At 44.7% G+C, this 22,455-nt stretch overlaps 1 protein-coding gene across 1 annotated transcript; it reads right to left on the bottom strand.

Moving 5' to 3' along the window:
- Positions 1 to 9: 9 nt before the first annotated feature.
- LOC148774756 (uncharacterized) lies at positions 10 to 22,349 on the bottom strand. Its single transcript, XM_088829162.1, has 4 exons — positions 18,190 to 22,349; positions 7,981 to 8,616; positions 872 to 931; positions 10 to 298 (listed from the first exon to the last, which is right to left on the bottom strand). The coding sequence occupies exons 2-4, from the start codon at positions 8,242 to 8,244 to the stop codon at positions 197 to 199; spliced, it is 426 nt and encodes a 141-aa protein (XP_088685288.1). The 5' UTR covers positions 8,245 to 8,616; positions 18,190 to 22,349; the 3' UTR covers positions 10 to 196.
- Between the last annotated feature and the right edge of the window lie 106 nt (positions 22,350 to 22,455).

The following is a 22,455-nucleotide window of genomic DNA, read 5'->3' as shown; positions in this document are numbered from 1 at the left end:
GGGTGGGGATTCAAATTCCTGCTTGCTATATGACCTTGGGCAAGTCCCTGGATCTAACCAAAGATAAATGTAAAAAAGGGCTCTGTAAAATCTGAACAGAGTATTAGACAATAGTCATCACTCTTCAAGCCTGCCCAAGGTTACCCAGCTCCTGAGCCATGCAGCTGGAGTTTGACTTCTGAGGCCAGAGCCTACTTCAGTCACCCATCTTTCCAGGCTTAGAGATGTGCCTGCTGGTCCCTCTCTTCCCCTTCTCTGCTCGTTCTGGGTCCCTCTTCCTCTGGGCAGAGGAGGTATCCTGGTAATGGCAAGGATCAGGTGAAGACAAAGTCAGGGTGGGACTCAGGCCTCTTAAGTGCTTGCTGTCTCTCCCATGCTCTCATTCACTCACTCATTCCACAAACACGTGCCCCGGACCTCGTGGCCACAGAGGTGACTGAGCCAAGTCCTTGCCCTGGGGTTGGGGGTGGGGGCAGTGTACAGTCTTCTTGATTGGGAGGGGGGTGGGGGGAGGATGAGAAGATAGGGAGGAGATGGGAAGGGGGAGGGAGGGAGGTTTGTAATTTATACCTTGCATATTCTCAGAGCGTTCATTGTACTTCACCTACGCACATGCACACGCATACACGCATACCCTGATTAAAGACCCACTGTCCTCAACTCCACTTGAACCAAATCTGGGGGAGAATCCCAATTCGACCAACTGGGGTAGGAGACAGTGGTGGCTGCAGAATATGGGCAAAATTTTTTTTTTTTTACAAAAGAAAAATATGAAAAGAGTTGAAAGAACTGGAAGCAGTGAGAGATGGTTGAAACTGGGGATCAGGGTGTGACAGAAAAGAAAGGAGGCTGAGAGAGGCCTCTCGGGTACCTCTTGAAGGCTGACAGCTGCTTCCCACCACTTCACTGTTCTATGCCTCAGTTTTCTCATCTGTAAAATGGGGACGATAATGGTACCTACTTCGCAGGATTAAAGGAGACAGTGCCTGTAAAGTGACTGCTTAGCACAGACCCCAAAGCAAGAGTTTGGCAGAGTTAGCCACTGGTCTTGTTATTCTGAATGGGATGTCCCTGTCCACACCCTCTGCTCCTTGATCACTGCCAAGTGGAAAAAGTCACTCTGCTAGCATCCTTCCCCTTGATGGTGGGAAATAGGTTTTACTAATAAATGCATTTATAGTAGAGTGAGGGCTGTGCTAGAATTCCCCTCCCAGAGTTGGGGGGTTCCAGGGGTCTGGGCTGGATAAGGCAGACAAGGAATGTATGGTGTGGAGCTGGGGCAGGGCTGTGGCCCTGTGAGGAAGGGGTTGGGCAAGGCGGCCCGGCTGGGGGAGGGGAGTGGCACTAGCGTTGGGGGAGAGGCAGGGCTGGTGGGGAGGGCCAGCACCCAGTGAGGGAGTGGGAGAGCAAAGGAAGAGAAGTTTATGCCCTGATTGCCCGCCTCTGCAAAATAAGCAAGACCCATGGAGGTGGGGAGAGGGGCTTTCCAGGGGCCTTGCCCCCTGCCTCTTGCACAGTGAATCCCAAGTCCCTTTAGGCCAGTTAGCCTCCTAGCTGGGACTCATCAGGCTGGACAGCACCTCTAAGGGAAATTGCCAGAGAGGGACTTCCTTGGTGGTCCAGTGGCTAAGACTCCTCGCTCCCAATGCAGGGGGTCCAGGTTTGATCCCTGGTCAGAGAACTAGATCCCGCATGTCACAACTGAGACACAGAGCATCCAAATAAATGAAAAGAAAAACAACTGCCAGAGAGAAAATGCAATTTGCCACGGGTTACAGAAGAACAGCATCTCTTGACCACCTTCTCTCCAGGCCCCCCACTCTGATCCCCTCGGAGGCTCTGTCCCCTCCCCTCCCCCAGTCACTTCCAGCAATTCCAAGGGGCTGCTGGGTCAGGGGTTACCCACCCCCAGAGAGGAAGATGCCAGGACATAACCCCTTCCCAACCCCCACCCCCACAGCCCTCCAACCTTCCCAAGGGAGGTCAGCAGCGTTGGGCCGCTTGGCTTCCTTCCCCTGATCTATATTTACATGCTGCCTATCCCCAGCTGACCCCTCCCAGGCTGGTCAGGGCGGTGGCCAAAGGGCCAGAGAGCTGCCATGACCCCAGGGATAGTGGTCACAGGCACTCCTCTCCAACACACAGCAGCTTCAGGTCCCACAAGCCTGCCCAGTCCCTGGGGCTTGCCAGAGACCCACCTCCACTCCCACAACGTGAAGACCACAAAAATCAATCAGGATCCAACTTCCTGCCTGGCCTGAGACCTCACCCCCCCACCCCCTACATTTCCTGCCTTCTCTCCTCACAGATGCCCTGCCCCCATGCCTGCACTTCCTCTCAGGAAAACTACCTCAACGTGAATTAACTGCCATAGTGAGGTCTACTGTGTGAACACAAACTAACCTCACCCTCACCCACTCCTGGTAAGGGAATAATGCCACAGAACCCAGAAGCTTTATACCCAAAAATATGCCTTGCAGGACTGTCAATGAAAGTAAAAAACTAGAAAGAGCCCAAATACTCAGCAATCGGAGGGCTGTTAGTAAATTACAGGGACTTCCATCAATATAATGGACTATTCAGTTCAGTTCAGTTGCTCAGTCGTGTCTGACTCTTTGCGACCCCATGAATCACAGCACGCCAGGCCTCCCTGTCCATCACCAAGTCCTGGAGTTCACTCAAACTCATGTTCATCGAGTTGGCGATGCCATCCAGCCATCTCATCCTCTGTCGTCCAGTTCTCCTCCTGCCCCCAATCCCTCCCAGCATCAGAGTCTTTTCCAGTGAGTCAACTCTTCGCGTGAGGTGGCCAAAGTATTAGGCAGGCCCTAAAAATAATGGGCTTTCCTGGTGGCTCAGATGGTAAAGTGTCTGTCTGCAATGCCGGAGACCCGGCTTCAGTCCCTGGATTGGGAAGATCCCCTGGAGAAGGAAATGGCAGCCCACTCCAGTACTCTCGCCTGGAAAATCCCATGGATGGAGGAGCCTGGTAGGCTACAGTCCATGGGGTCGCAAAGAGCCCGACACAACTAAGTGACTTCACATTCATTCATTCAAAAATAATGATGATGATGAAGAATCGATTGGATCAGCTTGGTACAGTCACGGGATCCTGAGATCAAGCTGTTTGAAATTCCAGCCAAGAACCACATTCCTGGGCTCAGTTTTCGGCATCTGTAAAATGGAGACCAGGACATGGGACTGACCTCACTCACAATGTTACTGAGAGGATGAATTGAGATCACACCCCAGTGAGTCCTAGCTCAGTGCTGGCGATTAGTAAGCAGAAAGGCATTCCTGTTTCTAAGGGCGGCATATGGTGATGTGGCTGTCATGGTGACAGCCAGGTAGAAAAGTAAGGTGGGCACAGGAAGGAAGGGGAGAGGCTTAGACAAAAATAATTAAAATGCCATAGTGGTAGAGGTATAGGGGGTATCAATTTCTTTCTGTTTGTTTTTTCAATTATTTGTTTTTGGCAGTGTTGGGTCTTCATTGCTGTGTGCAGGCTTTCTCTAGCTGCAGCGAGTGGAGGGGCTATTTTCTAGTTGTGGTGCGAGGGCTCCTCATTGTAGTGGCTTCTCTTGTTTCAGAGCATGGGCTCTAGGACTCAGGGGCCAAATTGCCCTGAGGCATGTGGGACCATCCCAGACCAGGGATCTAGCAGGCAGATTGTTAACCACAGGACCACCAGGAAAGTCCTTCTCCTTCTGTTGGACTTTAGGTGCAAAAGGTTAAGTTAATTATCCTCCTGAGGACAAATGGGATTTTCATTGATCACTCTTGTTTTCTTTCTTCTGTCCTTCCTTCCCCTTTGTCTTCATTTTCTACTTAAAAAAAAAGGAAACCATGGCAGGTCTTTTAAAAAAAATTAATAAATTTGTTTATTTTTATGGCTGTGTTGGGTTTTAGTTGCAGCACAAAGAATCTTCATCGCAGCACATGGACTCTACCTGTGCGTGCTCAGGCTCAGTTGCCTTGCTGCATGTGAGATCCTAGTTCCCTAACCAGGGATTAAAACTGCGCCTCCTGCAAAATCAAGGACTATGAACATAGTCTTGAAAATATGTATCAAAATTGATGCTATTTTGTTTTACTATGAAATTTTTAATACATACACAAAAATAGACAATAGTACAACAACCCCCCCACATATTCATCTCTCAGACTCAAAACTTATCAAGATTTTACCTTAAAATCTTGCTTAAATCCCTGCCTACAACACATTTGTCTCATCTTTTTCCCCGCTGCTGAACCACTAGAAAGTAAATTTCATTCATTGTGCCATTTTACCCCTATATTTGTCAGCTATGCATCCTCCCAACATTATACATTTACTTGCCCAACTGCACCACCATCATCTCTATCCAATCCAGAACCAAATTTCTCAGAAGGTCTGTTTTCAGTTGGTTTGGGGTGAGTGTGTGAGTGTGTTTGTGTATGTGTGTTGGGCTGCACCCTACTGGGCTGCAAATGCTGTGCTTGCCCAGCTTCAAGACTAAAGAAAGAGTCTGGAGTCAGCAGTAGGCACATCAGTGGTTTAATGGATGGGGGAGCTTACACGTCTGAAGCCAAGTCCTAGAGCAGCACCCTACCATGTATCTCGGACAGTAGCCAGGACTTGGCTGCAGTCTTTGTTCCAGTGGGGAAGAGGAGATCGCCAGGTGTGGGGGGAATTGACATCTGGCTTGTCATTAGTTACAAGGGAAACCAGCAGAGAGGCATGCCGCTCACCACCCTTTTGATAAACTATCACTAGGTGGGCCCTGGGGCAAGTATGTAGGAAGGTCAATCATGTGAGTAGCGTGCAAGTGAAGCAGGCACTGGTCGGGCAGGGGATGTACACAGGGCAAGAGAACAGCCATCTTGAGTGGCCTGACCACACAGTGTGTGTATCTCTGTACATTACTGTTGATGGGGTTCTCAAGGCAAGAACACTGAAGTGGTTTGCCATTCCCTTCTCCAGTTGACCATTGCCATTCCCCTGACTCTAGTGGCGCCAGAACGTTTTTCAGAACTCTCCAGCATGACCCATCCATCTTGCCCTATATGGCATGGTTCATAGTTTCATTGAGTTAAACAAGGCTGTGACGGACGGGAAGCCTAGTGTGCTGCAGTCCATGGGTCGCAAAGAGTCGGACACGACTGAGCGACTGAACTGAACTGAACTGAACTGATCTCTGTACATTACCAGAACTGTGTTCTAGGCCTTGTTCTGTTGGTCCTCCTTTCACCCAGCACTATGGTTTAAGATCCAGTCAGGTTGCGCTGTGCACACTGAGGTGTTTTCATCGCTGTGGGGACAGCCCCCCACTTTGGCCTCTCCACTATTCCAGAGAGGGACATCCAACTGCACCCAGCTCCCCTCCAGCAAGCAGTGCTGCAGTGCACACCCTCAGCCCGGCTCACCTACGGATTCAGTGAGACTCTCTCTGGGTTACGTACGTAGAGGCTAGCAGTGGATTTGCTAGGTCACAAGCTGTAAATATATGTCTCCCTTTGACTAAGTACAGACATATCCTTCTCCCCAGTGTCTGCCCCAGTGCACACTCCCACACACAGAGCAGAAGTTTCCTATATTCCCATGCGATCGATGTTATCCAGCTGTCTGATTTTTCCTTTGCTGACTGAGGTATTAGCTCATTGTTGTTTTCTTTGCATTTGTCTGGTCACTCACTAAAGAGTTTGAGCATCTCTGCACTTGATGATTAGTCTTTCACATTTCCTCTTACATAAACAGTCTTTTTATATCGTTGTGTTATATTTCTATTGATGCCTTTTTGGAGGTTGATTTGCAGGAGATCCGAAAGAGTCTATCCTTTGTTAGTTTTGGACCTTGCAAATATATTTTCCCATCTCTCTCTTAACTTTGTCCACCTCATTGCACAGAAGTCTTTAATTTTGATGTAATTAACAAGAGGAAGAGTTTGGATTTTATTTAGTAGGCACTAGGGAGTCATTGCAGGTTCTAGAACTGGGGATGACATGATTAAAGTAATTTACTTGGGAGCTATATACAGGAAGAGTTGCCTGAAAAGAGGTAAATTGGGAATCTTTCCATGTAGGTGAGTCAATAGCAGAGGCAGGTGGATGCCATCCCAACCCTCATAGGACTTCCAGTCCACATGGGAGTCAGGGTTCAAGAGTGATCTGTTTTCTACAGAGAGTGCTGGGAGCAGAGGAGACTGGAGTTTGGCAAGGCTACCTGGAAACATTGACTCCTGAGGAAAAGTTAGAGCTGGGCCAGAGATGAGAGAGGGGAAATACCTTGAGAGAATAAGAGTCTGGAGAATGGAAAACACTGAGACATAATCTGAAGATAAAGTGGGTGAAATTTGCTCAACAATTCAAGTCACATGGTGGAAAGCCTGCTGGGCTGGCAGGCCACATGGTGACCTCAAAAAATTGTTTCTTTCCCAGGCACCTGGGCCCAAAGCCAGGTGACAGGAGGTGAGGAAGGAAGGGCTGATAAGCAAGAAAAGCAGGAGGTAGAAGCTACGGTCTGGGAGCTTGGCAGGATGGGACAGGCAGAGAACTCCCTTTTTTCTGAGATGGACCAGAGAATGCTTTGCAGGCTGGGAGGACACATTTGTAGGCACCTTTATATTTTCAAATTTCAAAAATAATACATGTGTTGCAGGAAGAGGGTCCAAGCCCTGAAACTGGGCTCTTTTTTTTTTTTAAGGAACCTGGGCTCTTGTCTAACACTCGGAAATGAATTGTCCGAGGAGACACATGTGCTGACAAAGCGAGAGATTTTATTGGGAAAGGCCGCCCGGGTGGAGAGCAGTAGGATAAGGGAACCCAGGAGAACTGCTCTGCCACTGGCTCGCAGTCTCGGGTTTTATGGGGATGGTATTAGTTTCCGGGTTGTCTTTAGCCAATCATTCTGACTCAGAGTTCTTCCTGGTAGTGCACACCTTGTTCGGCCAAGATGGATGCCAGAGAGGATTCTGGGACGTGGTCGGACATGTGGTGTCTCCTTTTGACCTTTCCCAAACTCTTCCAGTTGGTGGAGGCTTATTAGTTCTGTGTTCCTTCCTAGGACCTCCTGTCGTAAAACAACTCATGCAAATGGTTACTATGGTGCCTGGCCAGAGTGTGCAGTTTCAGTGTGCTTCCCCTAACACATGCATATCATAAAACACTTAAAATTACAGAACTATTTAACATTGAGAATAAAAGCCTCTAATACCCTCCTCCAGTAACTACTGTTAATAATTTAGACGATTTTCCTCCAGATTATTTATACATGAACACTAGTTTTGTTGTTGCTCTTCAGTAGCTAAGTTCTGTCTGACTCTTTGTGACCCCAGAGACTGTAGCATGCTAGGCTCCTCTGTCCTTCATTATCTCCTGCAGTTTGCTTAAATTCATGTCCATCGAGTCGGTGATGTTACCTAATCATCCCATCCTCTGTCGTCACCCCCACCCCTCTCCTTTTGCCTTTAATCCTTCCCAGCATCAGGGTCTTTTCTAGTGAGTCAGCTCTTCCCAACAGGTAGCTGAAGTACTGGAGCTTCAGCTTCAGCAACAGACCTTCCAAAGGATATTCTGGGCTGATTTCCTTTAGGATTGACTGGTTTGATCTCCTTGCTGTCCAAGGGACTCTCAAGAGTCTTCTCTAATACCACAGTTCAAAAACATCAATTCTTCAGCGCTCAGTCTTCTTGATGGTCCAGCTCTCACATTCATAACATGGCTACTGGAAAAATCATAGCTTTGACTAGACAGACCTTTGTCAGCAAGTGATATCTCTGCTTTTTAATATGCTGTCTAGGTTTGTCATAGCTTTCCTTCCAAGGAGCAAGCATCTTTTAATCTCATGGTTGCAATCACCATCTGCAGTGATGTTGGAGCCCAAGAAAATAAAGTCTGTCACTGTTTCCATTGTTTCCCCATCTATTTGCCATGAAGTGATGGGACTGGATGCCATCATCTTCATTTTTGAATGTTGAGTTTCAAGCCAACTTTTTCACTCACCTCTTTCACCCTCATCAAAAGGCTCTTTAGATCCTCTTCACTTTCTATCATTAGATTAGTATCATCTGCATATCTGAGGTTGTTGGTATTTCTTCCAGCCATCTTGATTTCAGCTTGTGATTCATCCAGCCCAGCATTTTGCATGTTGTACTCTGCATATAAGTTAAATAAGTAGGTGACAATATACAGCCTGTACTCCTTTCCCAATTTTGAACCAGGCTGTTGTTCCATGTCTGGTTCTAACTGTGGCTTCTTGACGCACATACAGGTTTACATGCTTTAAAAAAAAATCATACAGGCTTAAAGTGGAATGGTGGTTGCCAGAAGCTGGAGGGAGGAGGAATGAGGAGTGATTGTAGAATGGGTATAGAGTTTGTTTTACACAATGAAGAGTTATAAAGATGAACGGTAGTGATAGTAATGCAATATTATGAATGTGTTTAATATCACTAAAGTGCACACTTACAAATGATTTAAGACAGTAAACTTTATGTTATACATAGTGGGGAAAGTAATGAATTAAATAGTGTAGCAAAGGAGAAGACAAAAGGAAAAAACAAAAGAACAACAAAAAGAAGTAGAGGGCTTCTGGTTTCTGGTCCAGCAAATAAAAAGACTGGAAATCTTCATTCTGTCCTAAAAACAAGTAAAGAGAAGAACAAGTGAAAAACCAACAATTCTTTGATCTGCCAGAGAAGTAAAGTCACAAGGCAAACCATTGTGGACCCCCCCCATCCCCAAAATTGGAAGGACAGACAGGCAGATACAGAGAATAGCAATTTACCTAAGCAGAAGCCTACGCTGGAACCAATGTCAGAAGGAAAACCTGAACTGTGATTGACAAATTGTTGGAAGTTTAGTGTAGACATGTCCGGGAGTTGAAAACTCCAAGGGAACCCAGTTATAGTGGGACCCAAACTTTTGTGAGTTTTCTATCCAAGGGCTCTACCAGGTCCTCACAGTGACTATCAGAGAAAAATCCTCTCCTGCTTCTGACACCGGGAGGGGAAAGGAACCATTCTGAAATATCCTAGAGCATTCCTTTCTTTTTAACAGGCTTGCCCTTAGGAGAAACTATTTTATGAGAGCTTAACCTGCTGGGAGAGGGGGAGGCAGTTGTTTTGTTTTAAGTATTTATGTATTTGGGTTCGCTGGATCTTAGTTGCAACATGAGAACTCTGAATTGTAGCATGTGGGATCTATTACAGTTCCCAGACCAGTGATGGGACCCCAGACCCCCTGCATTTGGAGCAGAGTCTTAGCCCCTGGACCACCAGGGAAGTCCCCCTGCTGGGATTTTACCGGAGACTAATTTAAGAGAGAATAGAACAATTCCAGCCCCCTGTAGTCATCCTGCCCCACCTGTGGGGAGAAAAACCTGAAAAGTACTGGTGAGATTCACAGTCTAACAGGACAGGCACTCCAAAAGAGGAGACCTAGTCACCGACCTACAGAATGCTTTTCCGCGCTCCCACCACGTTCAGTTCAGTTCAGTTCAGTTCAGTTCAGTCGCTCAGTCGTGTCCGACTCTCCGCGACCCCATGAATCACAGCAAAGGCCTATTTACCATAATTCCTTTTACCTAGCACTTCATATCTGCCTTGCAGCAAATAACTACAAGGCACACTAAAAGACAAAACACACAGTTTAACAAGGCAGAACAAACCAGAGTCCAGTACGGCATGAATGTTAGAATTAACAGCTTAGGATTTTTTTAAATTATGATTAATATGCTGATGCGAAGAGCTGACTCCTTTGAAAAGACCCTGATGCTGGGAAAGATTGAAGGCAGGAGGAGAAGGGGCTGACAGAGGATGAGATGGTTGGAAGGCATCATTGACTCAATGGACATGAGTTTGAGTAAACACCGGGAGTTGGTGATGAACAGGGAGGCCTGGCGTGCTGCAATCCATGGGGTCGCAAAGACTTAGACATGACTGAGCGATTGAACTGAACTGAACCGATGCTGAGGATTTAATAGAAAAAGTAGGTGCCATGCAAGAAAAATGGATAATATAAGCAGAGGGATGGAGAGTCTAAAAAAGAATCAAAAAGAAGTGCTGGAGATCAAAGACACTGTAACAGAACTATAGAATGCTCTTGATGGGCTCCTTAGCAGACTGGACAGGGCTGAAGAACAATCTTTGGGCTTGAGACTATGACAACAGAAATTTCCGAAATCGAAAAGCAAAGAGAAAGATGAGTAAAACAGAGAGAGAAAGAACAGGATATCCAAGAACTGAGTTTAACTACAAAAGGTGCAATATACACATAGTGGGAATACCAGGAGAAGAAAGAGAGAAAGAAACAATATTTGAAGCGATCACGATTAAGAATTCAGACTTCCCTGGTGGTCCAGAGGTTAAGAATCTGCCTTGCAATACAAGGAGCCGCAGGTTCAAGGGTTTCATCCCACCCACCAAGGGGCAACTAAACCGTGTGCTCTGGAGCTCAATGAAAGATCCCACATGACAAAGATCCTGCATGCTGCAATTAAGACCCAGTGCAGCTGCAGCAAGATAGTAAATATAAACATGCGTACGTACAGACTGAGAATTTCCCTAAATCAGTGTCACGTAACAAGTCTCAGATCCAGGAAAGTCAGAGAACATCAAGCAAGATGTTGATGTTGCCAAAAAACAAACCCAACAAAACACACATACACACAAAAGAACTCTGCAATAGGAACAGGTATATCTTATTCAAACTTCAGAAAATTAAAGCCAAAGAAAAAAATATTGAAAGAAGCCAGAGTGGAAAAAACTCCTGATCTATAGAGGAACAAAGATAAGAGTTCCATTTGACTTCTCATAAGCCATGCAAGCAAGAAGAGGAGTGTTTAAAGTGTTGAGAGGGAAAAAATTAATTAAGAATACTGCATTCTGCAAAATTACCCTTTAAAAGTGAACAAGAGGGCTTCCCTGGTGGCTCAGTGGTAAAGAATCCACCTGCCAATCCAGGAGACACGACGGGTTCAATCCCTGATCCAAAAATATTCCCCGTGCCAAGGAGCAACTAAGCCTAGGCACCAAAACTATTGAGCCTGTGCTCTAGAGCCCGGGAACTGCAACTGCTGAGCCCACGCTCCCTAGAGTCTGTGCTCTGCAACAAGAGAAGCCATTGCAATGAGAGGCCTGCACTCTGCAACCAGAGAGTAGCCCCAACTGGCCACAACTACAGAAAAACCTGAGCAGAAATGGAGATACAGCACAGCCAAAAATAAATAAATTAATTAAATTATTTTTAAAAGCAAACAAGAAATAAAGATTTTCTCAAACAAAAATGAGGGGAATTTATGGTTAGTAGACCTATCTTGTAAGAAGCATTAAAAGAAGTTCAGCAGAGAAAAGGAAAATAGTAACTCAGAAATTCAGATCTATATAAAGAAAGGAAGAGTACTGGAGAAGAAATAAGTGAATGTAAAAGAAAAACATTTATTTTTCTTATTTTCTTAAGAAAAATTATTTTTCTCACTCTTCAATAAACTAACATAACAGTTTGTTAAAAATAATAGAAACAATGTATTTGACTATGTATGCTTGTGGGTGTGTGTTAGTCGCTAAGTCGTGTCTGACTCTTTGCAACTCCATGGACAGTAGCCCACCAGGCTTCTCTGGCTGTGAAATTCTTTAGGCAAGAATACTGGTGTGGGTTGCCATTCCCTCCTTCAAGGGATCTTCCCGACCTGGGGATTGAACCCATGTTAGGCTGAAGTGACTTAGCAGCAGCAGCAGCAGCAACAAATATGAGTGCAACTATGTCAATAATCACCTTAAACATGTAAGGTCCAAATACACTAATTAAAAAAAAAGATGGTCAGAGAGGGTAAAAAAACAAGACCCAATTATATATTATCTACAAGAATCTCACTTTAAATATTATAAGTACACATATAGATTCACAGCAAAGGGGTGGAGAGAGATATGCCATGCTAACACTAATCAACAGAAAAGTAGAGGGAGTTCCCTGGTGGTCTCATGGTTAGGATTCAGTGCTTTCACTTCTGTTGCCCAGGTTCAATCCCTGGTTGGGGAACTAAGATCCCACATGCTGCAAAGCATGGCCAAAAAAAAAAAGTGAGGATAGATATATTAATTTCAGACAAAGCCAACTTCAGAGCAAGCAAAGTTACCAGGGGTAAAAAGGGCATTGCTGCTGCTGCTGCTACTGCTAAGTCACTTCAGTCATGTCTGACTCTGTGTGACCCCATAGATGGAAGCCCACCAGGCTCCCCCTTCCCTGGGATTCTCCAGGCAAGAACACTGGAGTGGGTTGCCATTTAAAAAGATCAATACCTGAAGAAGATGTACCAATCCTTTAAAAAAAAAATTATTTGGCTGTATCAGGTCTTAGTTGCCAAGTTGCCCCATGGCATATGGGATCTTACTTCCCCAACCAGGGACTGAACCTGCGTCCCCTGCATTGCAAGGTAGATTCTTAACCCCTGGACTACCAGGGAAGTACCCAACCATCTTTCACTTGTATGGGTCTAGCAACAGAGTGTCAAAATACACACGGCAAAAACTGATAGATCTGCAAGGAGAAATAGATGACTCCGCTGTAACAGTTGGAGACTCTAACACTTCTCTATCAGAAATGGACAGATCCACCAGGCAGAAAATCAGTAAGGACATGGTTGAACTCAACCACACTGTAAATAAACTGTATATGATTGACATCTATAGACTACTTATCCAACAACACATTGATCTCAAACTCACATATGGAACAATCACCAAGGTATACCATATTCGGGGCCATAAAGCACACTTTAATAAGTTTAGAGGATTAGAAGTCATACAATGTCTACCCTCAGACCACAATGGAATGGAACTAGAAATCAACAACAGAAAGCTGGAAAATTCCCAAATACTTGGAGACAGAGAACCATATTTCTAACAACACATTGGACAAAGGAGAAATTCCAAGAGAAATTTTAAAATATTTTGAAATAAATGAAAACAAAAACAACTTATCCAAATTTGTAGGATTTAGCAAAACCATTGCTCAAATTTATATCAACAAATGCAGATAGTATTAGAAAGAAGAAAGATCTAAAATCAACAATCTGAATTTCCACTTTAGGAAACAAGAACAAAAAGAGCAAAATCCAAATTCAACAAAAGAAAAGAAATAATAAAAAAGAATCAGAGCCAAAATCAATGAGGTTGAAAATAGGAAGTCAACAGAGAAAATCAACAAAACCAAAAGCTGGTTCTTTGAAAAGATCCATAAAATTGATAAACTTCTAGCCAGGGTAACTAAGGAAAAAAAGAGAAGAGAAGACACAAATTACTAATATCAGGACTTGTCTGGTGGTACAGTCTGCCTGCCAATGCAGGGGACACAGGGGCTTCGATCCCTGGTCTGGGAAGATTCCACATGCCACAGAGAAACTAAAGCCTGTGGGCCACAAATACTGAGGCCACATGCTGCAACTATGGAAGCCCCCGCACCTAGAGCCTGTGCTTTGAAACAAGAGAAGCCACCAAAATGAGAAACCCATGTAATGCAACGAAGAGTAACCCACACTCACCACAAACAGAGAAAGCCCACACGCAGCAATGAAGACTCCACCAAAAAGAAATAACTTTTTAAAAACTGCTGATACCAGAAATGAAAGAGGGGACAACAGTACAGCTCCCGTGAACATTCAAAGGATAATACAAGACATAAATAGCTTTATGCCCACAAATTTGATAACCTAGATGAAATAGACCAATTCCTTAAAAGATACAATCTGCCAAAATTCACACAAGAAGAAATCTGAATAGGTCTTTTAACTATCAACAAAAGTGAATCAATAGTTCGTTATCTTCCAAAACAACAAGGCCCCGATGGGTTCATTATTGATTTCTAACAAATGTTTAAAAAAGAAATTATAACAATTCTCTAGTCTCTTTGAGAAGACAGAAGTAGAAGGAATACAGTCAGCTCTCTGTATCCCCAGGTTCCATACCTACAGATTTCAATTAACTGTGAATTGAAAATAATCAAAAAAATAATTTTCCAGAAATCTCCAAAAATCAAAATCTGAGTTTGCTGTGTGCCAGCAACTATTTCTATAGCATTTATAATGCATCTTCAACTATTTCCATAGCATCTACATTGTATTAGGTATTATAAGCAATCTACAGGTGATTTAAAGTATGTTGTTGTTGTTGTTTAGTCACTAAGTTGTGTCCTACTCTTTTGTGATCCCATAGATTATAGCCTGCCAGGCTCCTCTGTCCATGGGATTTCCCAGGCAAGAATACTGGATTGGGTTGCCACTTCCTTTTCCAGGGCATCTTCCCCACCTAGGGATTGAACTCATGTCTCCTGCATTGGCAGGTGAATTCTTTACCACCAAGCCATCAGGGAAGCCCAATTTAAAGTATATGGGAGGGTATATTCATACATAGGTTTTATACAAATACTAAGCCATTTTATATAAAGTACTTGGGCATCTGTGGATTTTTATATCTGTGGGGGTCTTGGAACCAATCCCCTGTGGATACCAAGGGACAACTGTACTTCCTAACTCAGTCTATGAGATCCTAATACCAAAACCAAAGACATTACAAGAAAGAAAAGAAAAACCCTACAGATGAATATCTCTCATGAATATAAATGCAAAAATTCTCAACAAAATATTAGCTAATCAAATTCAACAATGTATAGGGCTTCTCTGATGGTTCAGTGGTAAAGAATCCGTCTGCCAGTGCAGGGGACACAGGTTCGATCCCTGCTCCAGGAAGATCCCCCCACATGCTACAGAGCAACTAACCATGTGCACCACAACCATTGAGCCTGTCTGTGCTCTAGAGTTTGGGAGCCACAACTACTGAGCCCACATGCCACAACTACTGAATCTCAAGCACCCTAGAGCCCGTGCTCCACAACAAGAGAAGCCACCACAACGCGAAGCCTGTGCACTGCACCTAGAGAGTAGCCCTCCACTTGCCGCAACTAGAGAAAAGCCCATGCAGCAACGAAGACCCAGCACAGCCAAAAAAAAAGCATTCAGCAATGTATAAAAAGAACTATACACCACAAACAAGTAGGATTTATTGCATATATGCAGGGATGATTCAACATTTGAAAATCAATGTAATTTATCACATAAATGGGCAAAAATCACACGATAACATCAATAGAGGCAGAAAAAGCATTTGACAAAATTCAATACCCATTCATCATAGGAATTCTCAGCCTACTAGGAATAGAGTATGCTCCTCAATCAACAAAAAAGGTACAGCTAACATACTTAATGGTGAGTATCTTGACGCTTTCCCATTTAGATTAGGAACAAGGTAGGATGTCCTTTCTCACTACTGCCTTTCAACATCATACTAGAAATCCTAAATAGGGAGAAGAGAAAAAGAAAAGGAAAAGAGGGATTAGGAAGTAAAAAACACAGATTAGGAGGAAGGAAATAAAACTATTTCTGTTTGCAGATGACACAGTCATCTATATAAACAATCTGAAAGAACCAACAAAAAACACTCTTGGAATTAATAAATGATTATAGAAAGGTTGCAGGATACAAGGTTAATATATAGAAGTCAATTGCTTTCCTATATACCAGTAATGAACAAGAGGAATTATAAATAAAAATCAGTGCTATTTACATTAGCACTCAAAAAGAATGAAATACATTAAGTATTCAGTATAAATCTAACAAAATATGTATAAGAACTATACAAGGAAAACTGCAAAACTCTGGTGAAAGACATCAAAGAAGAACTAAATAAATGGAGAAATATCCATGTTCTTGAATAGGAAAACTTAATATTGTCAAAATATCCGTTCTTGCTATTTTGATCTATAGATTCAAAGCAATCCGAACCAAAATCCCATCAACTTACTTTGTGGATATGCATGTGTGTGTGTGTGCTGTGCTATGCTCAGATGTGTTAGACTCTTTGTGACCGTGTGGACTACACCCTGCCAGGCTCCTCTGTCCATGGAATTTTCCAGGCAAGAATAGTAGAGTGGGTTGCCATTTCCTACTCCAAGAGATCTTCCTGACCCAGGGATCGAACCTATGTCTCTTGCGTCTCCTGCATTGGCAGGCAGATTTTTACCACTGCACCACCTGGGTCAACAAACCATTCTAAAGTTTATATGGAGAGACAAAGGGCCCAGAATAACCAATACAATGTTGAAGGAGAAGAATAAAGTTCAAAGACAGATAGTGCTCCAGTTCAAGATGTATATAAAGTTACAGTAACCAAGACAGTGTGGTATGGTTGAAAGAACAGACAAATAGATCAATGGAATATAATAGAGAGACCAGAAATAGATCCACATATATATAATCAATTGATTTTAGACAAAGGAGCAAGGCAATACAAAGTGGCAAAGATTGTCTTTTCAACAAATGGTGTGTGGAATTCCCTGGTGGTCCAGTGGTGGTTAGGCTGGGTGCTTTCATTGCTGTGGGAAGGGGTTAAATCCCTGATCCTAGGACTAAGATCCCATCCCACAAGCCGCATGGCAAAGCCTCTCCCGCAAAAAAATGGCGCTGAAACAACTGGGCATCAACATGTAAAAACTTCAAAAATCGATCTAGACATGGATCTTATATCCTTTACAAAAAAACTAACCCCAAATGGATCACAGACCTAAATCTAAATCACAAAACCATAAAACCATACATCTTCTATGTGTAGAAGATAACATAGGAAAAAACCTAGGTGACCTGGGTATACTGGTGACTTTTTAGGTATTGTACAATACCAAGGGCATGAAAAGACATCATTAATAAACTGGAATTTATTAAAATAAAAAACTTCTGAGAAAGAGAAGGTCAGAATGAGAAGACAAGCCACAAACTGGGAGAAAACACTTGCAAAAACACATCTGACAAAGAACTGTTAGCCAAAATATATAAAGAATTCTTAAAACCCAACAATGAGAAAACAAACAGGGACTTCCCTGGCAGTTCAATCTCTGGTCAGGGAACTAAGGTCCCGCATGCCACGTGGCACTGTCAAAAAAGAAAATGAAAGGAAAACAACCTGATTTAAAAAATGGGCAAAAGATCTGAACAGACATCTCACCAAAAAAAAGATATTCAGAGGGCAACTAGGCATATGAGAAGATACCCAACATCGTGTCATTAGGAGTTTCAGATTAAAACAAAGAACACACTTCTTAAAACGATCAAAATCCAAAAATACTGACAACATTATTTGGCAATATCTAATAATGTCCAATATATTTATACCCTATGATAAAGGAAATCTACTCCTAGAAATCTACAGGAAAAATGAATTCATATATCTACCAAAAGATATGCACAAGAACGTTTGAAACTTTTACTCATAGTAGTCAAAGACTGGAAATAACTTGTATGCCCATGAAAATTAGAATAAGTTGGGGACCTCCCTGGTGGCCCAGTGGCTAAGATGCTGTGCTCCCAATGCAGGGGGCCTGGGTTCAATCCTTGGTCCAGGAACTAGATCCCACATGCTGCAATTAAAATATCCCTCGAGCAGCCAAATTAAATTATAATAAAAAAATTTTTTATAAAAAAGAAAGAATAAGTTGTGGTATACTTCTACAATGGAATGGGCTTCCCAGGTGGCACTAGGGGTAAAGAATCCATCGGCAAATGCAGGTGAGGGAAGAGACAAGGGTCGGTTGGGAAGATCCCCTGGAGGAAGGCACAGCAACCCGCTCCAGTATTCTTGCCTGGAGAATCCCCTGGACAGAGGAGCTTGGTGGACTACAGTCCATGGGGTCACAAAGAATCGGACACTCAGAAGTGACTCAGCACGCACATTTGCATACAATGCAATTTTCTGTTGATGGAGGGGGCTGTGTTCCCTCCCTGTTGTTTGACCTGAGGCTAAACTATGGTGCAGGTAATGAAGGTAATGGCGACCTCCTTCAAAAGGTCCCATGCACGCACTGCCACATTCAGCGCCTCCGACCTTGTAGCAGGCCACCATCGACCCACGCCTCCGCCGGAGACTCCTGGACACTCACAGGCAAGTCTGGGTCAGCCTCTTGTGGGGTCACTGCTCCTTTCTCCTGAGTTCTGGAGTGCACAAGGTTCTGTTTGTGCCCTCCCAAGAGTCTTGTTTCCTCAGTCCTGTCTAAGTTCTGGCAGCTCAACGGTGGGGTTAATGGTGACCTCCCCCAAGAGGGCTTATGCCATACCCAGGTCTGCTGTACCCAGAGCCCCTGCCCTTGCGGCAGGCCACTGCTGACCCATACCTTCACAGGAGACGCTCAAACACAGTTCTGGCTCAGTGTCTGTGGGATCTCCGGGTCCTGGTGAGCAGAAGGTTTGTTTGAGCCCTCTGAGCATCTCTGGCTGGTAAGGGGTTTGATTCCAAACGTGATTTCGCCCCTCCTTCCGTCTTGCTGGGGCTTCTCCTTTGCCCTTGGATGTGGGGTATCTTTTTTTGGTGGGATCCAACATTCTCCAGTCAACGGTTGTTCAGCAGCAAGTTGTAGTTTTGGAATTCTTGCAGAAGATGAGCACACGTCCTACTCCTCCATCTTACGCCACAAATGCACCTCGTTATCAGAAGTCACCTTCTCCTCGCTCATCTTTCCCTCACTACGATCCGATCTGGAGACGGAGGAGCTACGGCAGGCAGGGGAACAGCAGCAGCACTGAGGGCAGGAGACTGCGGCGGGGGGAGGAGAGGTCACGGGAGCAGCAGCTCAGGGGCCTTATCATGGTGGATGCCTCACCCGGAATGGTGCCCCCCACAGCCGGAAAGCCGGCTGAAACAAAATTCTCCAAGCCAGCCTTCCAGATGTTCAAGTTGGATTTAGAAAAGGCAGAGGAACCAGAGATCAAATTGCCAATATCCACTGGATCATCGAAAAAGCAAGAGAGTTCCAGAAAAACATCTACTTCTGCTTTATTGACTATGCCAAAGCCTTTGACTGTGTGGATCACAACAAACTGTGGAAAATTCTTGAAGAGATGGGAATACTAGACCACCTGATCTGCCTCCTGAGAAATCTGTTTGCAGGTCAAGATGCAACAGTTAGAACTGGACATGGAACAACAGACTGGCTCCAAATCAGGAAAGGAGTACGTCAAGGCTGTATATTGTCACCTTGCTTATTTAACTTATATGAAAGTACATCATGCGAAATGCCGGAATGAATGAACCACAAGCTGGAATCAAGACTGCCGGGAGAAATATCAATAACTTCAGATATGCAGATGACACCACTCTTACGGCAGAAAGCGAAGAACTAAAAAGCCTCTTGATGAAAGTGAAAGAGGAGAGTGAAAAAGTTGGCTTAAAACTCAACATTCAGAAAACTAAATTCATGGCATCCGGTCCCATCACTTCATTGCAAATAGATGGGGAGACGATGTAAACAGTGGCTGACTTTATTTTTGGGGGGCTCCAAAATCACTGCAGATGGTGAGTGCAGCCATGAAATTAAAAGACGCTTGCTCCTTAGTAGAAAAGTGATGACCAACCTAGACAGCATGTTAAAAAGCAGAGACATTACTTTGCCAATAAAAGTCCATCTAGTCAAATCTATGGTTTTTCAAGTAGTCATGTACAGATGTGAGAGTTGGACTATAAAGAAAGCTGAGCGCTGAAGAATTGATGCTTTTGAACTGTGGTGTTGGAGAAGATTCTTGAGAGTCCCTCGGACTGCAAGGAGATCCAGCCTAAAGGAAATCAGTCCTAAATATTCATTGGAAGGACTGATGCTGAAGCTGAAACTCCAATATTTTGGCCACCTAATGCAAAGAACTGACTCATTGGAAAAGACCCTGATGCTGGGAAAGATTGAAGGTGGGAGGAGAAGGGGACGACAAAGGATAAGATAGTTGGATGGCATCACCAACTTGATGGACATGTTTGAGTAAGCTCTGGAAGTTGGTGATGGACAGGGAAGCCTGGCGCGCTGCAGTCCATGGGGTCGTAAAGAGTCGGACATGACTGAGCGACTGAACTGACTGATGCATACAATGGAATACTACTCTATGACAGTGAAAAGGCATGAACTGCTACTACGTGCAACATCACAAATTAATCTCAGGCACAATGGTGAGTGAAAGAGGCCAGATGTAAAAATATGTATACTGAATGATTTCATGTATATGAACTCCAAAAACAGACTAAACTCACGGCAACAGCTCAGAATACTAGTGACATTTGGAGGGGAATATTGACTTTGAGTGAGCTTGCTCAATGCTAGAAATATTCAATATCTTGATCTGGGTGGTAGTTACATTATATATATGTGTGAATGTATGTATATATATATGTACATGTGTGTATGTGTGTGTGTATATACACGTTACATGTATACTATGTATACATATGTAAAAACGCATCAAGTTGTATTCTTTAAGATGTGTGCAGTTTACTGTCTGAACGTTATACCTCAGTTAAAAAAGAAAAAAATAAAAGAGGGACAGTCGCTTCCTCACACTCAAACAAGAAGCAGCAGCTTTATGTCACTATCTTAAAAAAACAAAAGAAAATAATATTTCCAAATACACATTATGATACCTAACTTTGAAAACAGTATGTTCATCTGTATACCATCTAAAATTACTTCATGTACACTAGGAATTGAAGTGTCACACTTTGGTTAATGCATTCCAGGCACAGCAGGGATTTTATATGAACTAGTGCTGGGATACTGGCAACCCAGGGAAAGCCTGGGGCCAAGTGGAGAATGTGTAGCTAGGATTATGCCTTGTCACCAGCCTGGCTGGGGTTGTGGAATGCTGAGGGTCTGCTTGAAGGCACAGGGCAGAAAATTGGGAGCAAGGGGGGAATGAACTGGGAGAGGGGGCGTAGGTAGGTTCCCTTATGCTCTGGGCCCATAGCCCATAGCTCTTGGGCCCATAGCCCAAGTCTAGACTCCTGACCTCACCAGAGACACAGTAGATGTAAAACAAGCCAGTCAGTTTCCAAGTGGGAAGAGTGCCAGCCATGATTTTTGCTGCCCAAGGAACGAAAAATCAATAATAATCATTCTTGTGATTCATGTTCACCCTGTTTTATTCCAAAGCACTTTACCGAAAGGCTCCTTAGCCCAGCCAAGAAGTTCAGGGCCAGGAGCCAGGACACCTGGACACTAGATCTGTGTGTGGAAGACTTGGAACTTTCTTGGGGTCTAAGTTTCTCCCATTGTAAATGTTGCAAGTGACACTGTGGAATATTTTATAGTTTTACATACATCATCTTACTCAACCCTCCAACCCCTGGCAAGAAAAGCAGAGAACATAGGACCGCTATTCTAATTTTATAGACAAGAAAACTGGGATCATATGAAGTTAAGAGATTTAATCAAACTCACACTGTTAAGGTGGGAAAGCCCAGAGGCTGGAAACCTGGGACTTCTGACTCCAAATCCTTTGCTGTTTCGAAGTCAAAACAAGAAAGTCATTCCCTGCAGGTTCTAAGTTGGAGAAGGAAATGGCAACCCACTCCAGTATTCTTGCCCGGAGAATCCCAGGGACGGAGGAGCCTGGTGGGCTGCCATCTATGGGGTCACGCAGAGTAGGACATAACTGAAGTGACTTAGCAGCAGCAGCAGCAGGTTCTAAGTACAGTGTGACATGGCTTGGTCCTTCACAAAATGCCCTCTGTAGGTTCCAAGGGCAGAACTTGGTTTGTGGGGAGGGAGAGGGAGAGGGGGGAGTCAAAAATAATACCAAATAATGAATCAAAAGTAAACAGAGAGCCTGCGATGAGGGGCCTTGAAGCTTAAGCTTCATTAGCAACAAGGTAAATCGGCCCCTCCTACCCACTAAAAAATCCGGACACACCAGATCTTGACAAGATTTTCCTCCCGGTTTGTGAAACGTGGCAGATGTGGGCTGTGGAAGTCCTGGGAAAGGACTCTCAGTTCTCCCAGGAGACAAGAGAAATTACAGCAGCAGCGAGGCCGTGGTGTGAGGATGGAGAAGGCTGTGTGACAGGGGAAGAGTCCAAAGGGGCCGGCGGCCCAGCTGGCAATGCCGCTGTGGTAGACTGGCATCCCTGGAGCCGGGGACCATCGCGCCGGCCCGGAGCGATGGCCCAAACCGTAGGCTCGCCTGATGGAAGCAGGCGTTCTTCGGATTGTCTTCTGGCTTCCTGCGTCCAGAGAAACCTTTCTCGGTGGAGGAGAGGCAGAGACAGACAACCGCAAACGACGGCAGTGGGACGGTAGACGGTGGTCGCGCCTAGGCCTCTCGATCTCCGGCCCGCAGGATGGTGGAGACCGGAGGCCTACGGGGAGGCTGCCCCGCTGCGGCTCTGGCGGCGAGGCCCGGGTGCCAGGCTCCCCTCGCGGCTCCCCGCCGCCGCCGGGGGGAGGAGGGGCAGGGGGGGCAGCGCCCGCGGCCTGCTTTCCCAGGGCTGGCCAAGCCTTTTTGACAAGCTGATAGCGTGCCGGGGATTGGCTGGTCCGGGCGTGACGCCGGTTAACAACAAAGGTGGAGTTGGAAGAAATTAGATTAAAGGAGACGGGGGTGGGGGGAAATTAAAGGGGGAGCAG

Source organism: Moschus berezovskii, chromosome 20 (genome assembly GCF_049115385.1).
Source record: "Moschus berezovskii isolate FMDL1 chromosome 20, NW_MosBer_1.0, whole genome shotgun sequence".
In the NCBI taxonomy this organism is placed as follows: Eukaryota; Metazoa; Chordata; class Mammalia; order Artiodactyla; family Moschidae; genus Moschus; species Moschus berezovskii.
The sequence above is the reverse complement of the archived record's forward strand: the minus strand, read 5'-3'. Positions and strand labels throughout refer to the sequence as shown.

Excerpts from the sequence above, each read along its gene's own strand:
- LOC148774756 (XM_088829162.1), bottom strand. The coding sequence starts at position 8,244 with ATGTGCGTCAAGAAGCCACAGTTAGAACCAGACATGGAACAACAGCCT. Across the intron at positions 932-7,980 it reads TTTTGATGAGGGTGAAAGAG|ATGAGAAAACTGAGGCATAG; the intron begins GTGAGTGAAAAA and ends CCCATTTTACAG. Across the intron at positions 299-871 it reads CAGCTGTCAGCCTTCAAGAG|GATACCTCCTCTGCCCAGAG; the intron begins GTACCCGAGAGG and ends TGCCATTACCAG.